Here is an 18,127-nt window from a genome sequence, read left to right as displayed (position 1 = left end):
CTATGATAAAAACATTATCTCTCCACCTACGCCAGCCAGCCCTCATCTGCTCATCAACACCCGTGCTCACCTGCGTTCCAGCAATCGACGGGAGGACGAAGGACTTCACCCGATCATCCGTGCGGTTGGCGGCTAGCGTCGGCTAGCGCGTCTGCTATCCAAGTAAGTCCTCCTGGTTGTGTTGCTACAGCCAGCCGCTAATACACCGATCCCACCTACAACTTTCTTCTTTGCAGTCTTCATTGTTCATTAAACAAATTGCAAAAGATTCACCAACACAGATGTCCAGAATACTGTGGAATTTTGAAATGAAAACCGAGCTTTTTTGTATTGTATTCAATGGGGTACCAATACTTCCGTATCAATTGTTGACGTCACGCGCATACGTCATCATATCTAGACGTTTTCAACCGGAAGTGTGGCGGGAAATTTAAAATTGCACTTTATAAGTTAACCCGGCCATATTGGCATGTGTTGCAATGTTAAGATTTCATCATTGATATATAAACTATCAGACTGCGTGGTCGGTAGTAGTGGGTTTCAGTAGGCTTTTAATTGGACAATGATGACCACATTAAAGCGTCAAGAAAATATCCTTAATAGTATTAATAAACAAGATGAATACATCTCCCATAGGCTCAACAGCATATAGAGGGCTTCGGATTTTTAGCTAACGTATCCCATAATACACTGCCAGAAGCCATATTGAAAGGCTAACGTCATCATTCACAATAGCGCTATGCGTAATATTTCCGAACTATACAGTGAGAAATAACATTGCACCGGCTGTGACACGAGGGATAATTACTGTGAGTCATTATAAGTCGTTATAAGAAGCAACAGACGTAATTGGATGCAAGAATCTGTATAAGATCGACAAGTCTGAGTGCAGCAAAGACATCTTCCCTGATGTCTCATACCCGGACTTTTGAACTACTCAATTTCAACCCAGCCCATTTTACACCTTGAAGGACTTTCGAAATTATAAGTCTAGAAAGCTATTACTGCTTTGTTTGTGATGGGTTTGTGACGTTTGTGTTTATCTCTATAAACTCAGTGGACATCATCTCGTCAGCCAGGCTAGAGTAATGCACTCTCATAAATAATCAGACCAAAGTTTGACACCCTGGATAATCACAGATAACCAATATAATGTACTCAGCACACTGTGACTGTAAAGCAGAATTGGGAGAATTATGTTCTCATGTCACTTCCCTTTTTTATGTGCGAAGGCTACAGTCCGGATGAGAGAAGTGAGTACTATTTTCTATCAATACAACTACTATCAAAGTTCTTAGATCAAGCACATCAAGGTAATGCAAAGTGGGGCTGTTGTTTATTTTAGATTCATTTTTACTAACAAAGTTTTCTTAATTACCTGAAATCAAATGATCCAAAAACACACACAAAGTCGTTATAGCATGTCACATCTCGGTTGATTCTAGCAATCCATGCTCCCCTTCGCCCTTAACTCTTCTTTTCAGTCACTTTCATTTGTCCAGAAATATGCTTAGGATTGCGATAAAAGCTAGTAATATCTCTCCTACCTCGATTGTGGCAGTTGACAATTGCACATGTCGTCGGCATTATTAGTATCGCTAGTCGAATGATCAACAACAATGGGGCGCGACACAAAAGAAGCCTTCTAATATGGCCAATTGTAATGCATTGTGGATAATGTAGAAAAATCCGAACCCCTCTATACTGAATCTTATTATCGCTAGCAAACATTGCTGAACAACAGGGACATCTATAGCTAAATAATGAGACAAAACTTCAGAACTGATCTTCAGACTATAAAAACAACTGCAGACAAAAATTGTAGATGAGACTAATATTTGTCACAGGAAATCAACTGCAAACAAACGTATCCTTTTTCTCCTCAATCACAGCAGCACAGCACTTGTCATTCAAATATCTTACTTAGCGATGCACAAATAAGTCCAACAATGGACGGATTAATGCTTATTTGTGGGCACCTTCAGATGTAAAAATATTACATGCATCCAATCTTTTCTACTTTAAATCATTGTGAGTGTCCAGGGAAGGTAGGTCGAGCCAAGCAGTAACATATTTGTGATGATGAAGGGTTTACATTTTTCAAATATATATATTTTTAAGAGAGTTTAAATCCACATCACATTTTAAATAGTTTTCCTGATTGCTTATATCCAAACCTTTTAATATACGCCCATTTGCAGTGATGCAGGCAAATTAACCGTAGTATAACTGGACTCTAGACCGTCTCCTGAAATCCGGAAGTGCCTCTAGGTCACGTGATGGCAACCAAGCAATTGTATTTGATTATATTTGTATATCGAGCATCCACAAACCAACAGATGGAACGTATTTAGTTCAGTCTTCAGGTTGTTTATGTGGCAGTTATGTAGTAACAATTAAAAGTATCAAACAAACCAAATATTTGTTTCTTAATTTCCCAAATTCAGATAACATTTTACGTTTTGTATGCTTAATAACAAAGCACACATTTGTAACTCTACCTCGGTGCTAAGAGGCGACCAAACTGTTGCTACGAGGGACAAAGCTGGGGTGGGTCATTTTCAAACATTAAATAGCAAATAAAACTCGGTTACCGGAGCTTGGCTTTGTGACAGGGCTTGAAGAAGTTTGGTGGAGAAAAAGTTAAATAATATTAGGGTTAAAAAAATTGACTTCATTTCAGTCATGTCCAGAGTGCGACAGAACTCTCGCTTAACGAGCTGAGGCATGGAAGACCTCCATAGTACGACACTTCCGGTGAAGGCTCTCCTACCATAGACATTTACAAAATACTAGATTTGGCAGCGAATGTAAGCTTAGACATGCGGCTTCTACATAGAAGCCGCATTTAGTTCTCATCGGGGCCGCCATCTTGAACCGGTCAACATCGCCATCTATTGACAGACGCCATGAAGTGTCATAATTTTCTAGATACTAAACTTATTTTCACGCGTTTTAATGAAAATGTCATACATGTAGCTATGATACAGTGCAAATTATTATTATTATTATTATTATTTTGTATTCACACCTGTATTAACGATAATACAATATTCAGACTACACTGTACACAGGTATTTTTCAAACACTTTAAACACACACATTAAGAATTGATTACCATGAATGGATTTACGTGGACCCCGACTTAAACACGTTGAAAAACGTATTCGGGTGTTACCATTTAGTGGTCAATTGTACGGAATGTGCATGTACTAATAAAAGTTTCAATCAATGGGCCGTCGATGGCAGGAAAGGTGAGAATTGAATTTAATTGAATAGCCTTATTTGATTAGAAAAATGCATATTGATCAACATATGAGCAAAGCATCACAGTAAATATGCCAGAATTAGCTACAATAACTAAATTTCAACTGTTGTCCAAGGCAGGCGCCATAAAACGGACACACATTTACAAACAATATACATACATTAAAATATTACTTATAATAATGACAATTCTAAGGGCCCACAGCCCGCTATGACCCACACATAGCCCCCAGTAGCTCTATGACAAAATGATTATGCATACACAGTGTATGCATAATCATTTTAATGACCGGGCCTACCGGGCCCAGGCCCAGGGGGCCAGAGGCCCCAAGGGGCCAGGCCAACTTGGCCCCGCGGCCGCGACCCAAGCAAAACTACTTTTGCAAAAATAATAATCTTAAGCCCCAAGGGGCCAGGCCAACTTGGCCCCGCGGCCATGATCCATAGAGGGTAAGAGGCCCCAAGGGGCCAGGTCAACTTGGCCCCGCGGCCGCGACCCACAGAGGGCCAGAGGCCCCAAGGGGCCAGGCCAACATGGCCCCGCGGCCATGATCCATAGACGGTCAGAGGCCCCAAGGGGCCAGGCCAACTTGGCCCCGCGGCCACGATCCATAGAGGGTCAGAGGCCCCAGGGGGCCAGGTCAACTTGGCCCCGCGGCCACGATCCATAGACGGTCAGAGGCCCCAAGGGGCCAGGCCAACTTGGCCCCGCGGCCACGACCCACAGAAGGCCAGAGGCCCCAAAGGGCCAGGCCAACTTGGCCCCGCGGCCGCGAGCCACAGAAGGCCAGAGGCCCCAAGGGGCCAGGTCAACTTGGCCCCGCGGCCACGATCCATAGAGGGTAAGAGGCCCCAAGGGGCCAGGTCAACTTGGCCCCGCGGCCGCGACCCACAGAGGGCCTGAGGTCCTAAGGGGTCAGGCCAACTTGGCCCCGCGGCCATGATCCATAGAGGGCCAGAGGCCCCGAGGGGTCAGGCCAACTTGGCCCCGATCCATAGAGGGTCAGAGGCCCCAAGGGGCCAGGCCAACTTGGCCCCGCGGCCACGACCCACAGAGGCCCCAAGGGGCCAGGCAAAATTGGCCCCGCGGCCATGATCCACAGAGGGCCAGAGGCTCTCAATCATTATTATCAAAGCTAATTCTCAAATTGGATGGATCACACAACCTCACTCACATATTCTTTATCAATTATTAAAGGTTGTTTCTGAATTTTGATCACAGAACTTAATGCAAATATTCTTGATTGATTGACAAAGCTCATTCTCAAATTTTGATTACACAACCTTACTCTGACAAATTATCATTATCAAAAAGCTCTATCTCGAATTTGGATCACAGAATCTCACTCAAGTATTCTTAGCTGTGCCCCTCCCCCATCAAGTCTTTCATAAACCGGTCTGTTCTTTTAGAATCTCCTCATTTGGTATTTTGAACTCGTGAGAGACTGCTCAAAATTTGGTTTCCTTTCCCTCAGTTCAGACTCAGAGATAATTTGAAATCATTCAACAAGAAGTTTAACGCGCGCACACACACACACACACACACTTGAGTTGAGCATTACTTGGAAATTCTTATATTTTCCATTTTGCTGTTATTATCAGCATCTTCCAATTTTGTCCTTTTCTTTCGAGAAAGTTTACAGTCTGACATTTGTCACTGCTGTCAGTTAATAACTTTTTGGTCTTTGACCCATTTTGTCATTTTCTCGATTCGATCGTCACTGACCACTCTCTCCTGTCTGGCAGACATCGTTGCTGCCATCATAGCTAGCAAGCTGCCTGCAGCGGGTCATCCCTATGTTCCCCGTCCCTATGTTACCCGGGTCCTATGTTCCCCTCTACCGGGGAACTAAGGACCCTTTTTAAAAAAAAGGGTTCTATGTTCCCCGCTGCGGGGAACGTACAACACTTTTTCCAGAAAAGGGTTCTATGTTCCCCGCTGCTTCCAATGCGCGACTAAGTAAGACGCACGCAGACACGCATGACAGAGACGCGTTTAAGTTGTCGAAGGAAGGAAGTTCGCGTTTGAGTTGCTCTATCTGCTGCCGCACGCCCTGTGACAGGTTAGGTTTAGGGATGGTTTTGGTCAGGGCACAATTTCGCCAAAAAAGTGCTCCACAACGCCCTGTGACAGGTTAGGTTTAGGGATAGTTTTGGTCAGGGCACAATTTCGCCAAAAAAAAGTGCTCCACAACGCCCTGTGACAGGTTAGGTTTAGGGATGGTTTTGGTCAGGGCACAATTTCGCAATTTCGCCAGATACAATGCAGGGAACATAGGACCCTTTTTTAGAAAAAGGGTCCTAAGTTCCCCGGTCGCATACAAAGACCCAGGAACAACCGGGGAACATAGGACCCGGGGAACATAGGACCCGGGGAACATAGGCACGCTCCCGCCTGCAGATAGCAACATTTTGGTGTCCTTTGGGAAAATATTTAGAAAGAAGACAAAAGTACACACAGTTGTACAACTATTATCTTTATGATCTTTTTTTTGTTAGTTTCTCTGTTACTGTGTGTGGCCAATTAAGCGACTTTTGGCCATACCTGGCTGGTGACATTTAGCGACTTTCTGGTTGATGTTAAGATTAATAATAGCAACAGTTCTCTTCATCTTAATGCAATTTATTGTGTCTGTCTCTCCACATTTTGCCATTAGGTACTTTGAGCTCTTGTTGGTCAGTCACTCTAAGGTACATTGTTGCTGCCATCATAGCTAGCAAGCTGCCTGCAGATAGCGACATTTTGGTGTCCTTTGAGAAATATTAAGAAAGAAGACAAAAGTACAAGACATTGTACGATTACTATCTTTTTAAAATTATTTGTTTCACTGTGTGATTGACCGACTTTGCCGCTAGATTTCGCGTCTTTTGGCCATACCTGGCTAGCGACTAAAAACATCATTTAGCGACTTTTTGGTTGTGAAGATAAGTGGTAAAAGCAGATCTTCCTGTTGGTCTTCCCACATTTTGCCATTTGGTACTTTGCACTCTTCTTGGTCACTCCAAGGCATTTGTCCCTGCCTTCAGCTAGTCACTTGGCTCTTTTGGAATATATTTCACTGTAATTGGCTCTCTCTCTCTCTTTCTCCTCAGTACAAATCAGCCTGTTCCCTTGCCATTCATCACTGACCACTCTGCTCTCCTGTCTGTCAGACATTATTGCTGCTTGCAGATAGCTTGGGGTCCTTAGAGAAAATATCAGAAGAGAAAAGTACACAATTATCTTAATTATCTTTTTTATTCAGTCAGTCCTTCAGTGAGTCCCAGTGTGTTGGCGATTAAGCAACGTTGGCATTCAATTAGCGACTTTTGGCCATACATGGCTGGCGACTCAAAAAACTAGAAAAAAAGTACAAAAAGTTGTACAATTAATATCTTTATTATCCTTAATTCCCCTGAATCCTAGAGTGTGTTGCAATTAAGCAACTTTGCTGCTAGGTTTAGCGACTCTTGTTTTGGGCATACCTGGCTAGCGACTACAAACATTATTCAGCAACTTTTTGGCTGTTAAGATTAACGTTAATAAATTAAATCCTAATACAATTTATTGTGTTGGTCTCGCCATCTTGCTATTAGGTACTTTGAATTCTTGTTGGTCTCTGCTAAGGTATCTGGCTGTTGTCTTTGCCTTCAGTTAGTCACTTGGCTCTGGAATATATTTAACTGTACTTGGCTCTCTCTTTCTCCTCAGTACAAATCAGTCTGTTCCCTTGCCATTTAGACATTTTCTTGATTGGATCATCACTGACCACTCTGCTCTCCTGCTGTCTATCAGACATTGTTGCTCCCATCATAGCTAGCAAGCTGCCTTGGTGTCCTTTGTGAAAATATTTAGATAGAAGACTAAAGTGCACAAAGGTGTACAATTATTATCTTTTCAAAATATTTGTTTCACTGTCAGTGTGATTGACCGACTTTGCCGCTAGATTTCGCGTCTTTTGGCCATACCTGGCTAGCGACTGAAAACATCATTTAGCAACTTTTTGGTTGTGAAGATAAGAGGTAAAAGCAGATCTGCCTGTTGGTCTTTCCACATTTTGCCATTTGGTACTTTGCACTCTTGTTGGTCACTCCAAGGCATTTGTCCCTGCCTTCAGCTAGTCACTTGGCTCTTTTGGAATATATTTCACTGTAATTGGCTCTCTCTCTCTTTCTCCTCAGTACAAATCAGTCTGTTCCCTTGCCATTTAGACATTTTCTTGATTCGATCATCACTGACCACTCTGCTCTCCTGCTGTCTATCAGACGAATCAGTTGATTCTCTGCTCTCAATTGTCTATGCTAGTAAGCTGTTATTCTCTGCTTTGGAGTGTTGATGCTGGGTTGCTAGTTTTCTAAATCACCTCACACACTTGAAGGAAGCAGCACCGATCATAAACACACAAACAAACTCACACACACACACACACACACACACACACACACACACACACACACACACACACATAGTTGGTTTATCTGTTGTGATAGGCAAAGAGCCAATGTGCAAAGAAAGAAGGGAAATATGGATCATAAACGTTTAAGTGGAGGAGCTAGAAAAAAAATTCAGCAAGAAAAGAAAAAAAAGGAATCAGTTTTACTTGAGAGTGTTCCAAATATCTCCAGCTTCTTCAGTACAAAGACATCTGCTGAAAGCAATTCTATAAATGCTACTGCAAATTCAGCTAAGGTTAGCAATGCACCTGAGCTAGCATGTAGCTCCCAAGATCCTGAGACCACTACAAGTGTAGACACTGAACCAAATGCTTCTGATGCTTATGATTCAACCAATTCAGCAGTAGCCAGTTGCTCGGATGAATGTGAGGTCACTGCACCTCTGGACAGCATAGAAAATGAGCTGAATCTTTCTTCAACACCATCTACAGTGACAACTCTACCTAGTGATCCCGCTAAATGGGCTGAGACCCTCACTGAGTCAATGAAGGAAGTTCTTATTCAAAGAGGTGCAAAATCATTTCACAACCGTCACAGCCATTATCCAGCTTCTGTGAGGAACAGTGGGCTAGGAGGCAAAACCCGATGCCTAAACAATGAACATTTTACTTCACACTTGCCCAATGGACAACGAGTACAAAGAGAGTGGCTGATGTACTCTCCCTCTACTGGTAATGTTTACTGCTTTGCATGCAAACTGTTTTCCCCAAAAACGCATTCTTTTGTGACAGGCTATTGTGATTAGAAACACTCAGAAAGATTTGGTGAACATGAGCGAAGTGCTGAGCACATAACCTGCATGCAAGCAGTCTTGAACCGCGCCAAAGGTGCCACAGTTGATGCAGACCTGTTCAAACAGTTTCAGGCAGAGAGCAGCTATTGGAGGCAGGTGTTACAAAGAGTTGTTGCAGTCATTAAATTCCTTGCAGAAAGGGGCCTTGCATTTAGGGGTAAAAATGAATCGTTAGGGTCTCCTCTCAATGGGAACTACCTTGGTATTCTGGAGGTCCTGGCTGAATTTGATCCCTTTCTAAAGGATCACATCAGAAAGTTTGGGCAGATGGGTCGAGGTAATACCTCATATCTGTCCTCCACCATTTGTGAGGAATTCATTGAATTGATGGGTGCAAAAACCAAACAGGCTATAGCAGATGAACTGCAAGCAAGCAAATACTACTCTATCATTGTGGATTCAACCCCAGATTTATCTCATGTGGACCAATTGACATTCATATTCCGTTTTGTTAGCAAAGAGGGCAGTGTTGTTGAACGCTTTGTGGGTTTTGAGCCCATTACTAGCCATACAGGTGAAAGTTTGGCTAACTGTGTCATGTCTGTGTTGGAAAATCTAGGGTTAGAGCTGTCAAATTGCAGGGGGCAGGCTTATGATAATGCCAGCAACATGTCAGGGAGGTATAATGGGTTGCAGGCTCACTTAAAGAAAAGCAACCCATTAATACACTATATTCCATGTGCAGCTCACTCTTTGAATTTGGTGGGAGTCAACAGCATTGACAGATGTGGAAATGAAGTCTCTAAGTATTTTGACTTGATTCAGTCTATTTACAACTTCACAACTGCATCCACACACCGATGGGACAGGGTATTTGGCAATTCCAACATAGATCTCACACTTAAAGCTTTATCCAACACGCGTTGGAGTTGCCGTGCAGAATCTACCAAAGCACTGTGGCAGAACTACAGTAAAATAAAAGCAGCACTACAGGTTATTTCCACTGATGACACAGAGAAACGAGACACACGAACTGAAGCTGACAGTCTAGTGCGGAAGCTGGATTCACTTGAGATGGCCTTCATGGCAGGCTTTTGGGACACTGTTCTGTCCAGATTTCAGGCCACAACTCTGCAACTTCAAAAAGCAGACATGGACCTTGGTACAGCAGTTAGATTGCTGGAATCTCTGCGCACCTTTGTTCTCTCCCAAGGAGATCTATTTGATCATTTTGAGCAGAAAGCCTTAAACATGTTGGGTGGCACCCCATCTTACAGGGCTGAACGGACGAGGAAACGTAAAAAGTTTGCTGATGAATCAGCATCCCCAGATGTTGTGCTTGAGGGAAGGCAACTGTTTCAAATAGAGACATTTATTGCCTCTATTGATCAACTGAGTTCAAGCCTTAATCACCGTCTGGAGGCCTACAAACATCTGAACAATTTGTTCAGTGTCCTTTTCTCTTTGGATACAGAGTCCAATGCTTCAGTCCTTCACAAGGCCAAGATTCTCACTGAATCATACCCATCTGACCTCAATGAAAGTCTTGGACAGGAGCTTATACAGTTCAAATCTTTTATACAGCTCAACAACACTGATGAGGAGAGGACCCCTTCAGGACTGCTCAAAACAATAATACATTTTGGACTACAGCCTACGTTTCCTAATACATACATTGCGCTACAGATTTTTCTCACTCTACCGGTCAGTAACTGTGAGGGAGAACGCTCATTCTCTCTTTTGTCAAGAGTAAAAAATGAGCTGCGCACAAGAATGACTCAGAAAAGATTAAATGCGTTATCTCTAATGGCAATTGAGAGTGAGCTGACAAGAGAGTTGGACTTCAATGATGTGGTGGATGATTTTGCAAAATTGAAAGCACGAAAGAAACCCCTTGCTTAAAGGTGCACTGTGTAAGATTTTTAGGTTATTTCCAGAATTCACCCATTCACTAATGTTAGGCTACCTGTTTTCATGAATACTTACCACCACCATAAAATTCTAAGTATCCATTATGACTTGGAGAATTGCACTTTTGCCATTTCTGGGAAGTGTCACCTGGATTGTGAAGATAGGATTGACTTTAGGCAGAAGCTTGGTGCTTTCTCTGGCAAACTGAACCTCAAGCTTCATTCTCTGCAGCTTTGCATTCTTGTGCAGACTTTCATCCACAAGGAACTTTTCAACTTCCCCACTATCGTGAAGGGGCCATCAAAAGATTTCAGTGTGTCCAGCATGTCTAGTCTCTTACTCTCCTTTCTTTGAGCCATCTCTTGTTTCTCATCTGCCCTACTCTCGAATTTTGCCTTCATGAATTTACTCCAGTTGAGTTCAACCTCCCTTTTTGCTTGTGCTGCTGCCTTGAAACCTCTGAAGCTCCTGGCTCTTCTGTAAAATTATTGACCTATTGACTGCGTTCAGTGTGCCCAACTTCTTCAGTTTGTAGTCCACCTTGCCACATTGTCTCTCCATCCCAATGTTGTGCACAGGGGTGCCATCAATGTTACTAGCCTGTTCACTGACAGGGTCCATTGGGAAGGTCTCCTCATCCATCCTCTGCCTGGCCAGGACAGTCTTCAGATGGGGCAGCATGAGATCTGTCAGCTGCTTCACTTCATCCAAGTATTCGGCAGCCACGTCTGACACTGAGTTCAGGACATGTCCAGTGCCTGTCCAGCCACTATAGCATTCTTGGAAATGGGCTATCTTGACCTGCATGCAGCCCTTGTACCATGAACTGGCCTACACCTTTCTTTGTGGTGCTCTCCGATGCATGTTATCATTTTACCTTTCTCCTTCTCCTCAAGCTTAACCACAAATAGATACAGACTTTGAGCCTCAATTTGCTGCACAGCTGCCGTTATGCCAATGTGTTTTCCTAAGATATTATTTTATTTTTAATGATAGAAGGGAGGAAAAGGGGGCAAAAATCATGTCCGATTTAGTTTTTTGGGTGGGTTGGGGGGTTTATTTCATGATAGCTACCAACTTCCAATACATAATATCTCTCAAATGACCCAATGCACCATCACTGAAGTGGGCGTAATCATTTTCAAAAATGTTTATTTTTAGGCCATTTATCCCCTCCCCCTGTGTCTGTGTGAAACCTGTGCTTGTCAGTGTCTGTGTGGTATACCTAATAGTGTGTGTGCAGTATGTGCACTCTTCTGTACAGTACAGTGTGCATGTCTGTTCACAGTATACAGTATTTCTTGCATAGTGCGTGCGTGTGTGTGCGCCCACACGCGCGGGGGGTTGAGGGGCCAAGACCATGTCAGGCCCAGGGGGCCAAAATTTCTTAATCCGCCCCTGTGTGCATGTCTGTTCACAGTATACAGTATTTCTTGCATAGTGCGTGCGTGTGTGTGCGCCCACACGCGCGGGGGGTTGAGGGGCCAAGACCATGTCAGGCCCAGGGGGCCAAAATTTCTTAATCCGCCCCTGCATACACTGAACTAATATATACTCATACGAACAGGCACGTGCACACATAGGGCCCTATGGGTGCATGAGCCCCTGCCCTTTTTTGCCTCGTCTTAAAAAGTGCCCTCTGCCTGTGTGTGTGTTTTTTTTTTCTTTAAACAACATTAATAAATTCCTGTCAGGGATGTAAAAAAAAACAGCGGTACAAAAACTCCACGTTTTCTTGTAATACCGGGTTGTTTGAGCCTGCCGCTTCCTTTAAGCGTTTAGCCCCTCCTCGATCTGCGGGCTGCAGCCAGGGTTACTCAGACGTGACAGTGGAGCAACTTGAACCTGTGAGTTATGGTCTAGTCGCCGTCCACTTATTCAGCATCTAATATGGGTAATATTTCAGAAAAACGCTGTATTATTCTATTAGTCAATGTGTCAGCTTCTGTTTTTGCCGGACGTCAGAGCACGGCGCATCAATTGAGCACGGCACATCAAGTCCGCACAGAGCAGAGCGGATCGTGCGGGACAGGAAGTAATGTACAAAATAAAACACCGGGTTAATTTTCAAAATAAAATGCACGTTTACGGCGGATCACATTTCTCTCACAGTAGAGTTTTAGATATAAGGTTATTGTGACTTTGCTATTACTGTGTGGGTTCACAAAATAATAATAATAATAATGATAATAATAACAATAATAATAATAATAACAATGATAATGATAATAATAATAATAATTATTATTATTATTATTAATAATAATAATAATTTCAGCATTCTGGGGATATAAGATGTAGGTTATCTGTTAGGAATATTGCCATCTGTATTTAAACTTGATTCATGTTGATTATGCCTGCAGCCCAATGCCAAAAAAAGAAAGGATACAGCCTACTGGCCCCTGGTCCATATTTTTGGCCCTGTATTGCGTTTCAGTTGTTTAGTCTGAGCATTAAGTGAGATAGACCATAAGTTACAACTTCATGGTGTTTTCATCAAGTTAAGGGAAGAAGGACAGATTTTCACATTGAAGTTTTTTCCATTTGGGTATTTATTTTTGTATTTTTTTTTCAAAGTTCATGTTGCACTGTTCAATGTTCAATATTAAAGTGCTTATCTTTAACAAAAAATAGCCTAATAATAAACCAGTGTTTTGTTGCTTTTCATGTCTTCCAAGCCTATGATAATGTGAATTAACTCATTATGACCATAATTTGTTGACACAAAAGAAATGGCAATCACTTTTACCTACAAAGGACACACAGCTAAGTAGCTAGCTTCCTATTAGCAAATTTAATTTTACATTAATTTCCATATTGTGTAAAGGACCAAAAAAAAAAATTCCTGCCCTTTTCTGAATTTGAGCCCCTGCCCCTCTATAATCATGTGCACGTCCCTGCATACGAATGAATCTGAATTAAAACAGAGACACAAGTCATACAGTTTGATAAATTTAATCATTTCAATAACCCTAATGGCCCCATTTGAAAAAGTCCTAGTTCTCTGCAGTGCACAAAATCCAAATACAAATCCAACTCAAACTCCAAACAAAATAAACACATAACAAATTATTAGTTATATATATAGATCATGGGTGTCTAACTCTGGCCCGCGGGCCAAATTTGGCCCGCCGTGTAATTTCACCTGGCCCTTGAGGCAATATCAAATTAACACTAGAGCTGGCCCGCCGATTATATACAGCGACGGTGCCGCGGTAACACCGCATTCACTGCTAATTCTCATAATTGGCAACCCTCCCGGGAGAGTCCCAGATTTCAGTGCCCCTCCCGAAAATCGTCACATCCGCTTTTCATCCAGTCCAACGTGTGCTGACCCAATCACATAATATGTGCGGCTGCTGCACGCACACACAAGTGAATGCAACGCATACTTGATCAACAACGATACAGGTTAAACTGAGTGTGGCCGTATAAACAACTTTAAGTTTTGTTAGAAATATACGCCACACTGTGAACCCACACCAAACAAGAATGACAAACACATTTCGGGAGAACATCCGCACCGTAACACAACATAAACACAACAGAACAAATACCCAGAACCCTTTGCAGCACTAACTCTTCCGGGACGCTACAAGGTGGGGATAGGGGGGTGTTGGTGGTGGTAGCGGGGGTGTATATTGTAGCGTCCCGGAAGAGTTAGTGCTGCAAAGGGTTCTGGGTATTTGTTCTGTTGTGTTTATGTTGTATTACGGTGCGGATGTTCTCCTGAATGTGTTTGTCATTCTTGTTTGGTGTGGATTCAAAGTGTGGCGTATATTTCTAACAGTGTTAAAGTTGTTTTTACGGGCACCCTCAGTGTAACCTGTATCGCTGTTGATCAAGTATGCGTTGCATTCCCATTTTTATTCATACAGAAGCCGCACATTTCAAGTGAATGGGCCGGCACGTTATTAAAATGGATGAATAGCGGACGTGACGACAGCTCGTAGAGGACGTGAAATTAAGGCAGTGCCTTTATGGCACGCCCCCAAGACTGTGGCCCGGGTGTACTACGAGATCTAAAGACTGATGAACACCTACGTTCGATAATGAAGGTTGCCTCAGCTCAAAGCCTGAGCCCCGACATTAATTAGCATCCAAGAAAAGATGCCTGGCTTGGGCACATCAGATTAGATCAGTGTGTTGCAAACTGAGCAATTTAAAGTCCTGAATGGTTGGTTTATTCATTGTTATTTTATTTTCAAATTTATTAGCCTGTGGAAAAAGTTAATGTTGATATTTACCTCAGAAGGCTGCAAAATAGAAAAGAGGCATTCAATTTTTATTTAAATTGTATTTGATATGCCATTGATATTTTTTAATAATGATTATTATTTGAAACTCGATTTTGCATGTCACTATAAAGTTATATAAGCCTTGCTTGTTCAATATTCAATGCATAACTTGTTTGGGTCCCTATTAAAAGGTTAATTTGTTCAACCTTGGCCCGCGGCTTTGTTCACTTTTAAATTTTGGCCCACTCTGTATTTGAGTTTGACAACCCTGATATAGATAATACAATGACAACGTCAGCCGAGATGTTTTAAGGAGGAGAAGGGGGTCAGTGCATCAACGATCATTCTATTGCTCAAAACTGTGATTACTCATGGGAATCCGCAACCCACCACTACAAAATACCCATCCAAAGCAGCTCCTTCGTATAGACTTCTCGTGTAGACGTTGTTACTCTACAAGTAAGTAGTCATTTTAAATTATATTGAATTCATTGTATATACTAAATTTATATTTTCATTTTAATCACCATTTAAACAAGAATGTTAATCGTACAGTATATGCCATTAGTTAACAGGGGTCAGCAGAAGGCCAAAGATCAGATCTGGATATTTATTGTGGTTAATTTTAGCATTATTTTAGGAAACAGGAAACAAACAAAAACAAAAATGGTATAAACCTTGATTTACCCAAAATGCATGAACAGGCGCCCTAACCAATCTGGCGCCCTAGGCAAGATTTTAGGTGGCGCCCCCCCACATCGGCAGTGAAGTGTATATACTCACAAGAAACCGAATAGCTTTGTCTTTGACCTTTTTTTTTACTTAAAGAAAGCAAATTAACAATCAGAATAGTTAACAAGATAAAAAAAAATATGGATAAATAAATGAATACAAAAAATAAAAAATGAATATATGAAATACAATATTTTTTACATACATAAACACAAAATAAAACGTGTCAACAAGTTGCATAAAATAAATTAAAAATACAATATAAATAAGGCACTGCACAAAACAAGATATTAAACCAGTATGACTTTAACAACTATATTACAAAAAAAGGGGATCCTACAGAGTTCTCTATTTGTGCTTTTTAATATTGCATTAACTACAATGACTTACAAATTACTGTACACCAGGGAGTACTGTAATTACCTAACGTTACATTATTATTTTCCATAACAATTTAGCCCCCTCCACAATATTAACCCGACGTTAAAACAGAACTAGCTATTTATTGATTAGCAATTGCCGAATCATGTAACATTAGCTTAATGCTAAAAAGACAGGTTACTATCACATTGTGTAACAGACAAATAATTTCATGTAGGCTAACGTTACCTACCTGCTACCTCTGTCTTTTTCTCGTTTCTCCCCTTCTTTTCTCCCCTGGGCACCTGACAGTTTTGGCCGTTTTGACATCTTGTGTTGATTTTTTTTATGTGGTGACGTCCAAAAAGAGTCATGATACGGGAAGGGAGAGGGCGCGTAATGTTGTAACAAATAATAGTTATATTAAATAGGCTTTACTTTGCATTTTAATTAACGTGGGATTGTTTTATGTATTTAGAAATAATAGTACCAACTTTTTTTTTTTCTTTTTTTCCTTCAACATTTGTGGCACTGGCGTGGCGCCCCCTGATGGACGGCACCTTTAGCATTTGCCTATACGGCCTATGCCACGGGCCGGCCCTGACAGGCGCATTCAAACCCTTCATTTAGTTCAACGAAAATATTGAAATTCCACGATATAGTGAATTTGCAAACAGCTAAAATTATGCACAAAGCAAACTATAACCTACTACCCAAGAACGTAAAACAATTATTTTCAACAAAAAAGGAGAAATAGAACCTCAGAGAAAAATATAACTTGAAACATTTGCATGCACGTACAACACTTAAATCAGTATATGGAATTAAATTATGGAATGGATTAAGTAAAGAATTTCCGAAATAATTTTTTAATATACCCACAAAATGTATTTATCACAAGTTGACAAAATTACCCGCAGTAGCGTAGAAAACCGTTGAAAAAGGGACACGCTACAACACTCATATGATATCATCTTCGCCCTTTTCTGTCCCTCCGCTGTGTCAGAAGCTCCGCGAGTCCGCACACATACACACACAGACACACACACTCCCCTCAGCCCTCAGTAAACCAGTGTCGACAAATTGAAAACGAGACTAAAAGTTCTTAGAAAAATAATCCAATCATGTTTTATTTTGTATTATTTTAAGACTACTGTACCATTCAATTCTGTAAATTTTGACTATTGTGTGTGAAGTCCAACTAAAGGTTAAATTCAGTTTAAGAATTAGGCCATCGCGTTAAGATACGTACATGTTGTGGTGGTTGATTAAATGTGGATGAACGATACTTTAATTGTTTCGCTACTTATATGTTTTAGTTTCCCTACTGAGAGATTGCCACCTTATTGTGGTTAACGTAGTCTTCAGGTGGGACACCTAAGTTGTACAGGTGTGAAGGTAGAGGCCTGAAAAAGTGGAATCCTCTTCTCCAGGTTGGAGTTGGACACATATCTCCTGATTTACTAAAACGTGCTGCAATTTAGATAGTACACGAAAAGCTGATCTACTTAACGTGTGCAAAGTGGATTGCGTCTCTTCAGTGAGCAGGCGTGCTATACATTTTGCGTCTCTGTCTTCATTAATATGCAAAATATACGCTGATCCTCAAAACACCCACACTACTGGGAGAAGTTAATGCAAATACAGTGATTTATCACACACAATGTGATTTATCAACACTCATCACTGTTTTGCCAGCTCTATTTAGCGTTTTATTTAGTAATTGTGCAAACTGACAGTTCCACACATGGCTGCAGTATAAGTGCTCGTGCTGCACAGACACACAACGTAAAGACGACGATTCTCATTAAAACATTAAACATTGAAATATTTCTTATATTAAAAAAAATGATTGAACTATGAGCGGACTAAGTGCAGCCTGTCTCTCATGCACCTTCAGTGTTTAAAAAAAAAGAAAACAAAAAATAAATGGTGTCAATGTAGATGCACTGCACGGCTGCTTCTAAAATACCCATAAAAAGTTGTAGATGTCTCCTGCCTGTTTGAAAACATAGCAAAATGCCACAGGTAGGAGCATGATAACATGAATGTGCAATAAATGAGAGTGTCTACGTGGTGATGTTAGTGAACATGCAAAATTCTCATTTAAATAAGGCGGTCTCCACCACTTTACAATTGCCAACGCAGTCTTAGTAAATCTCACGCAACACGCCCACTAATGGTACACGCTATTTTATAGATATCATACCATACCAAATTTATTTATAAATTGCTTACGCTGTTTAGGGTGTTTGCATTTGGACCTTAGTGAATCAGGCCCATACTGTAGCTAACAACCATTACATGAAGGCAAAGTTACTACTGTATTAGCACAGAAAAAAAGTGCTGGCGCATGATGGAGCAGCGTGTACACATGATGCCCCCTTCATATTTCTGACTGCCCCCTCATACATGCCTGCCTGGAACCGGCCTCGGACCAGAATCGTTCAAT

General features: G+C 41.5%; 2 protein-coding genes across 3 annotated transcripts in view; both read right to left on the bottom strand.

Annotated features, from left to right (window-relative positions):
• The window catches only part of dpp7 (dipeptidyl-peptidase 7), a 37,301-nt gene extending 34,527 nt beyond the window's left edge, over window positions 1-2,774 (bottom strand). The window contains exon 1 of one of the 2 annotated variants that reach the window (XM_062025685.1): window positions 2,595-2,774. In XM_062025685.1, the coding sequence (XP_061881669.1) occupies window positions 2,595-2,729 (135 nt within the window). In that variant the 5' untranslated portion in view covers window positions 2,730-2,774. Of the gene's footprint in view, window positions 1-70; window positions 226-2,594 lie in introns of those variants that run through there. The other variant, XM_062025686.1, reaches the window with a different exon arrangement.
• The window catches only part of il17a/f2 (interleukin 17a/f2), a 410,073-nt gene that overhangs the window by 293,789 nt on the left and 98,157 nt on the right, over window positions 1-18,127 (bottom strand). The gene's annotated exons all lie outside the window — the stretch shown is intronic.

The sequence above is a fragment of the Entelurus aequoreus genome, linkage group LG17 (genome assembly GCF_033978785.1).
Source record: "Entelurus aequoreus isolate RoL-2023_Sb linkage group LG17, RoL_Eaeq_v1.1, whole genome shotgun sequence".
Lineage (NCBI taxonomy): Eukaryota > Metazoa > Chordata > Actinopteri > Syngnathiformes > Syngnathidae > Entelurus > Entelurus aequoreus.
Note: the sequence above shows the minus strand (reverse complement) of the source record. Positions and strands in the feature narration are given on the sequence as shown.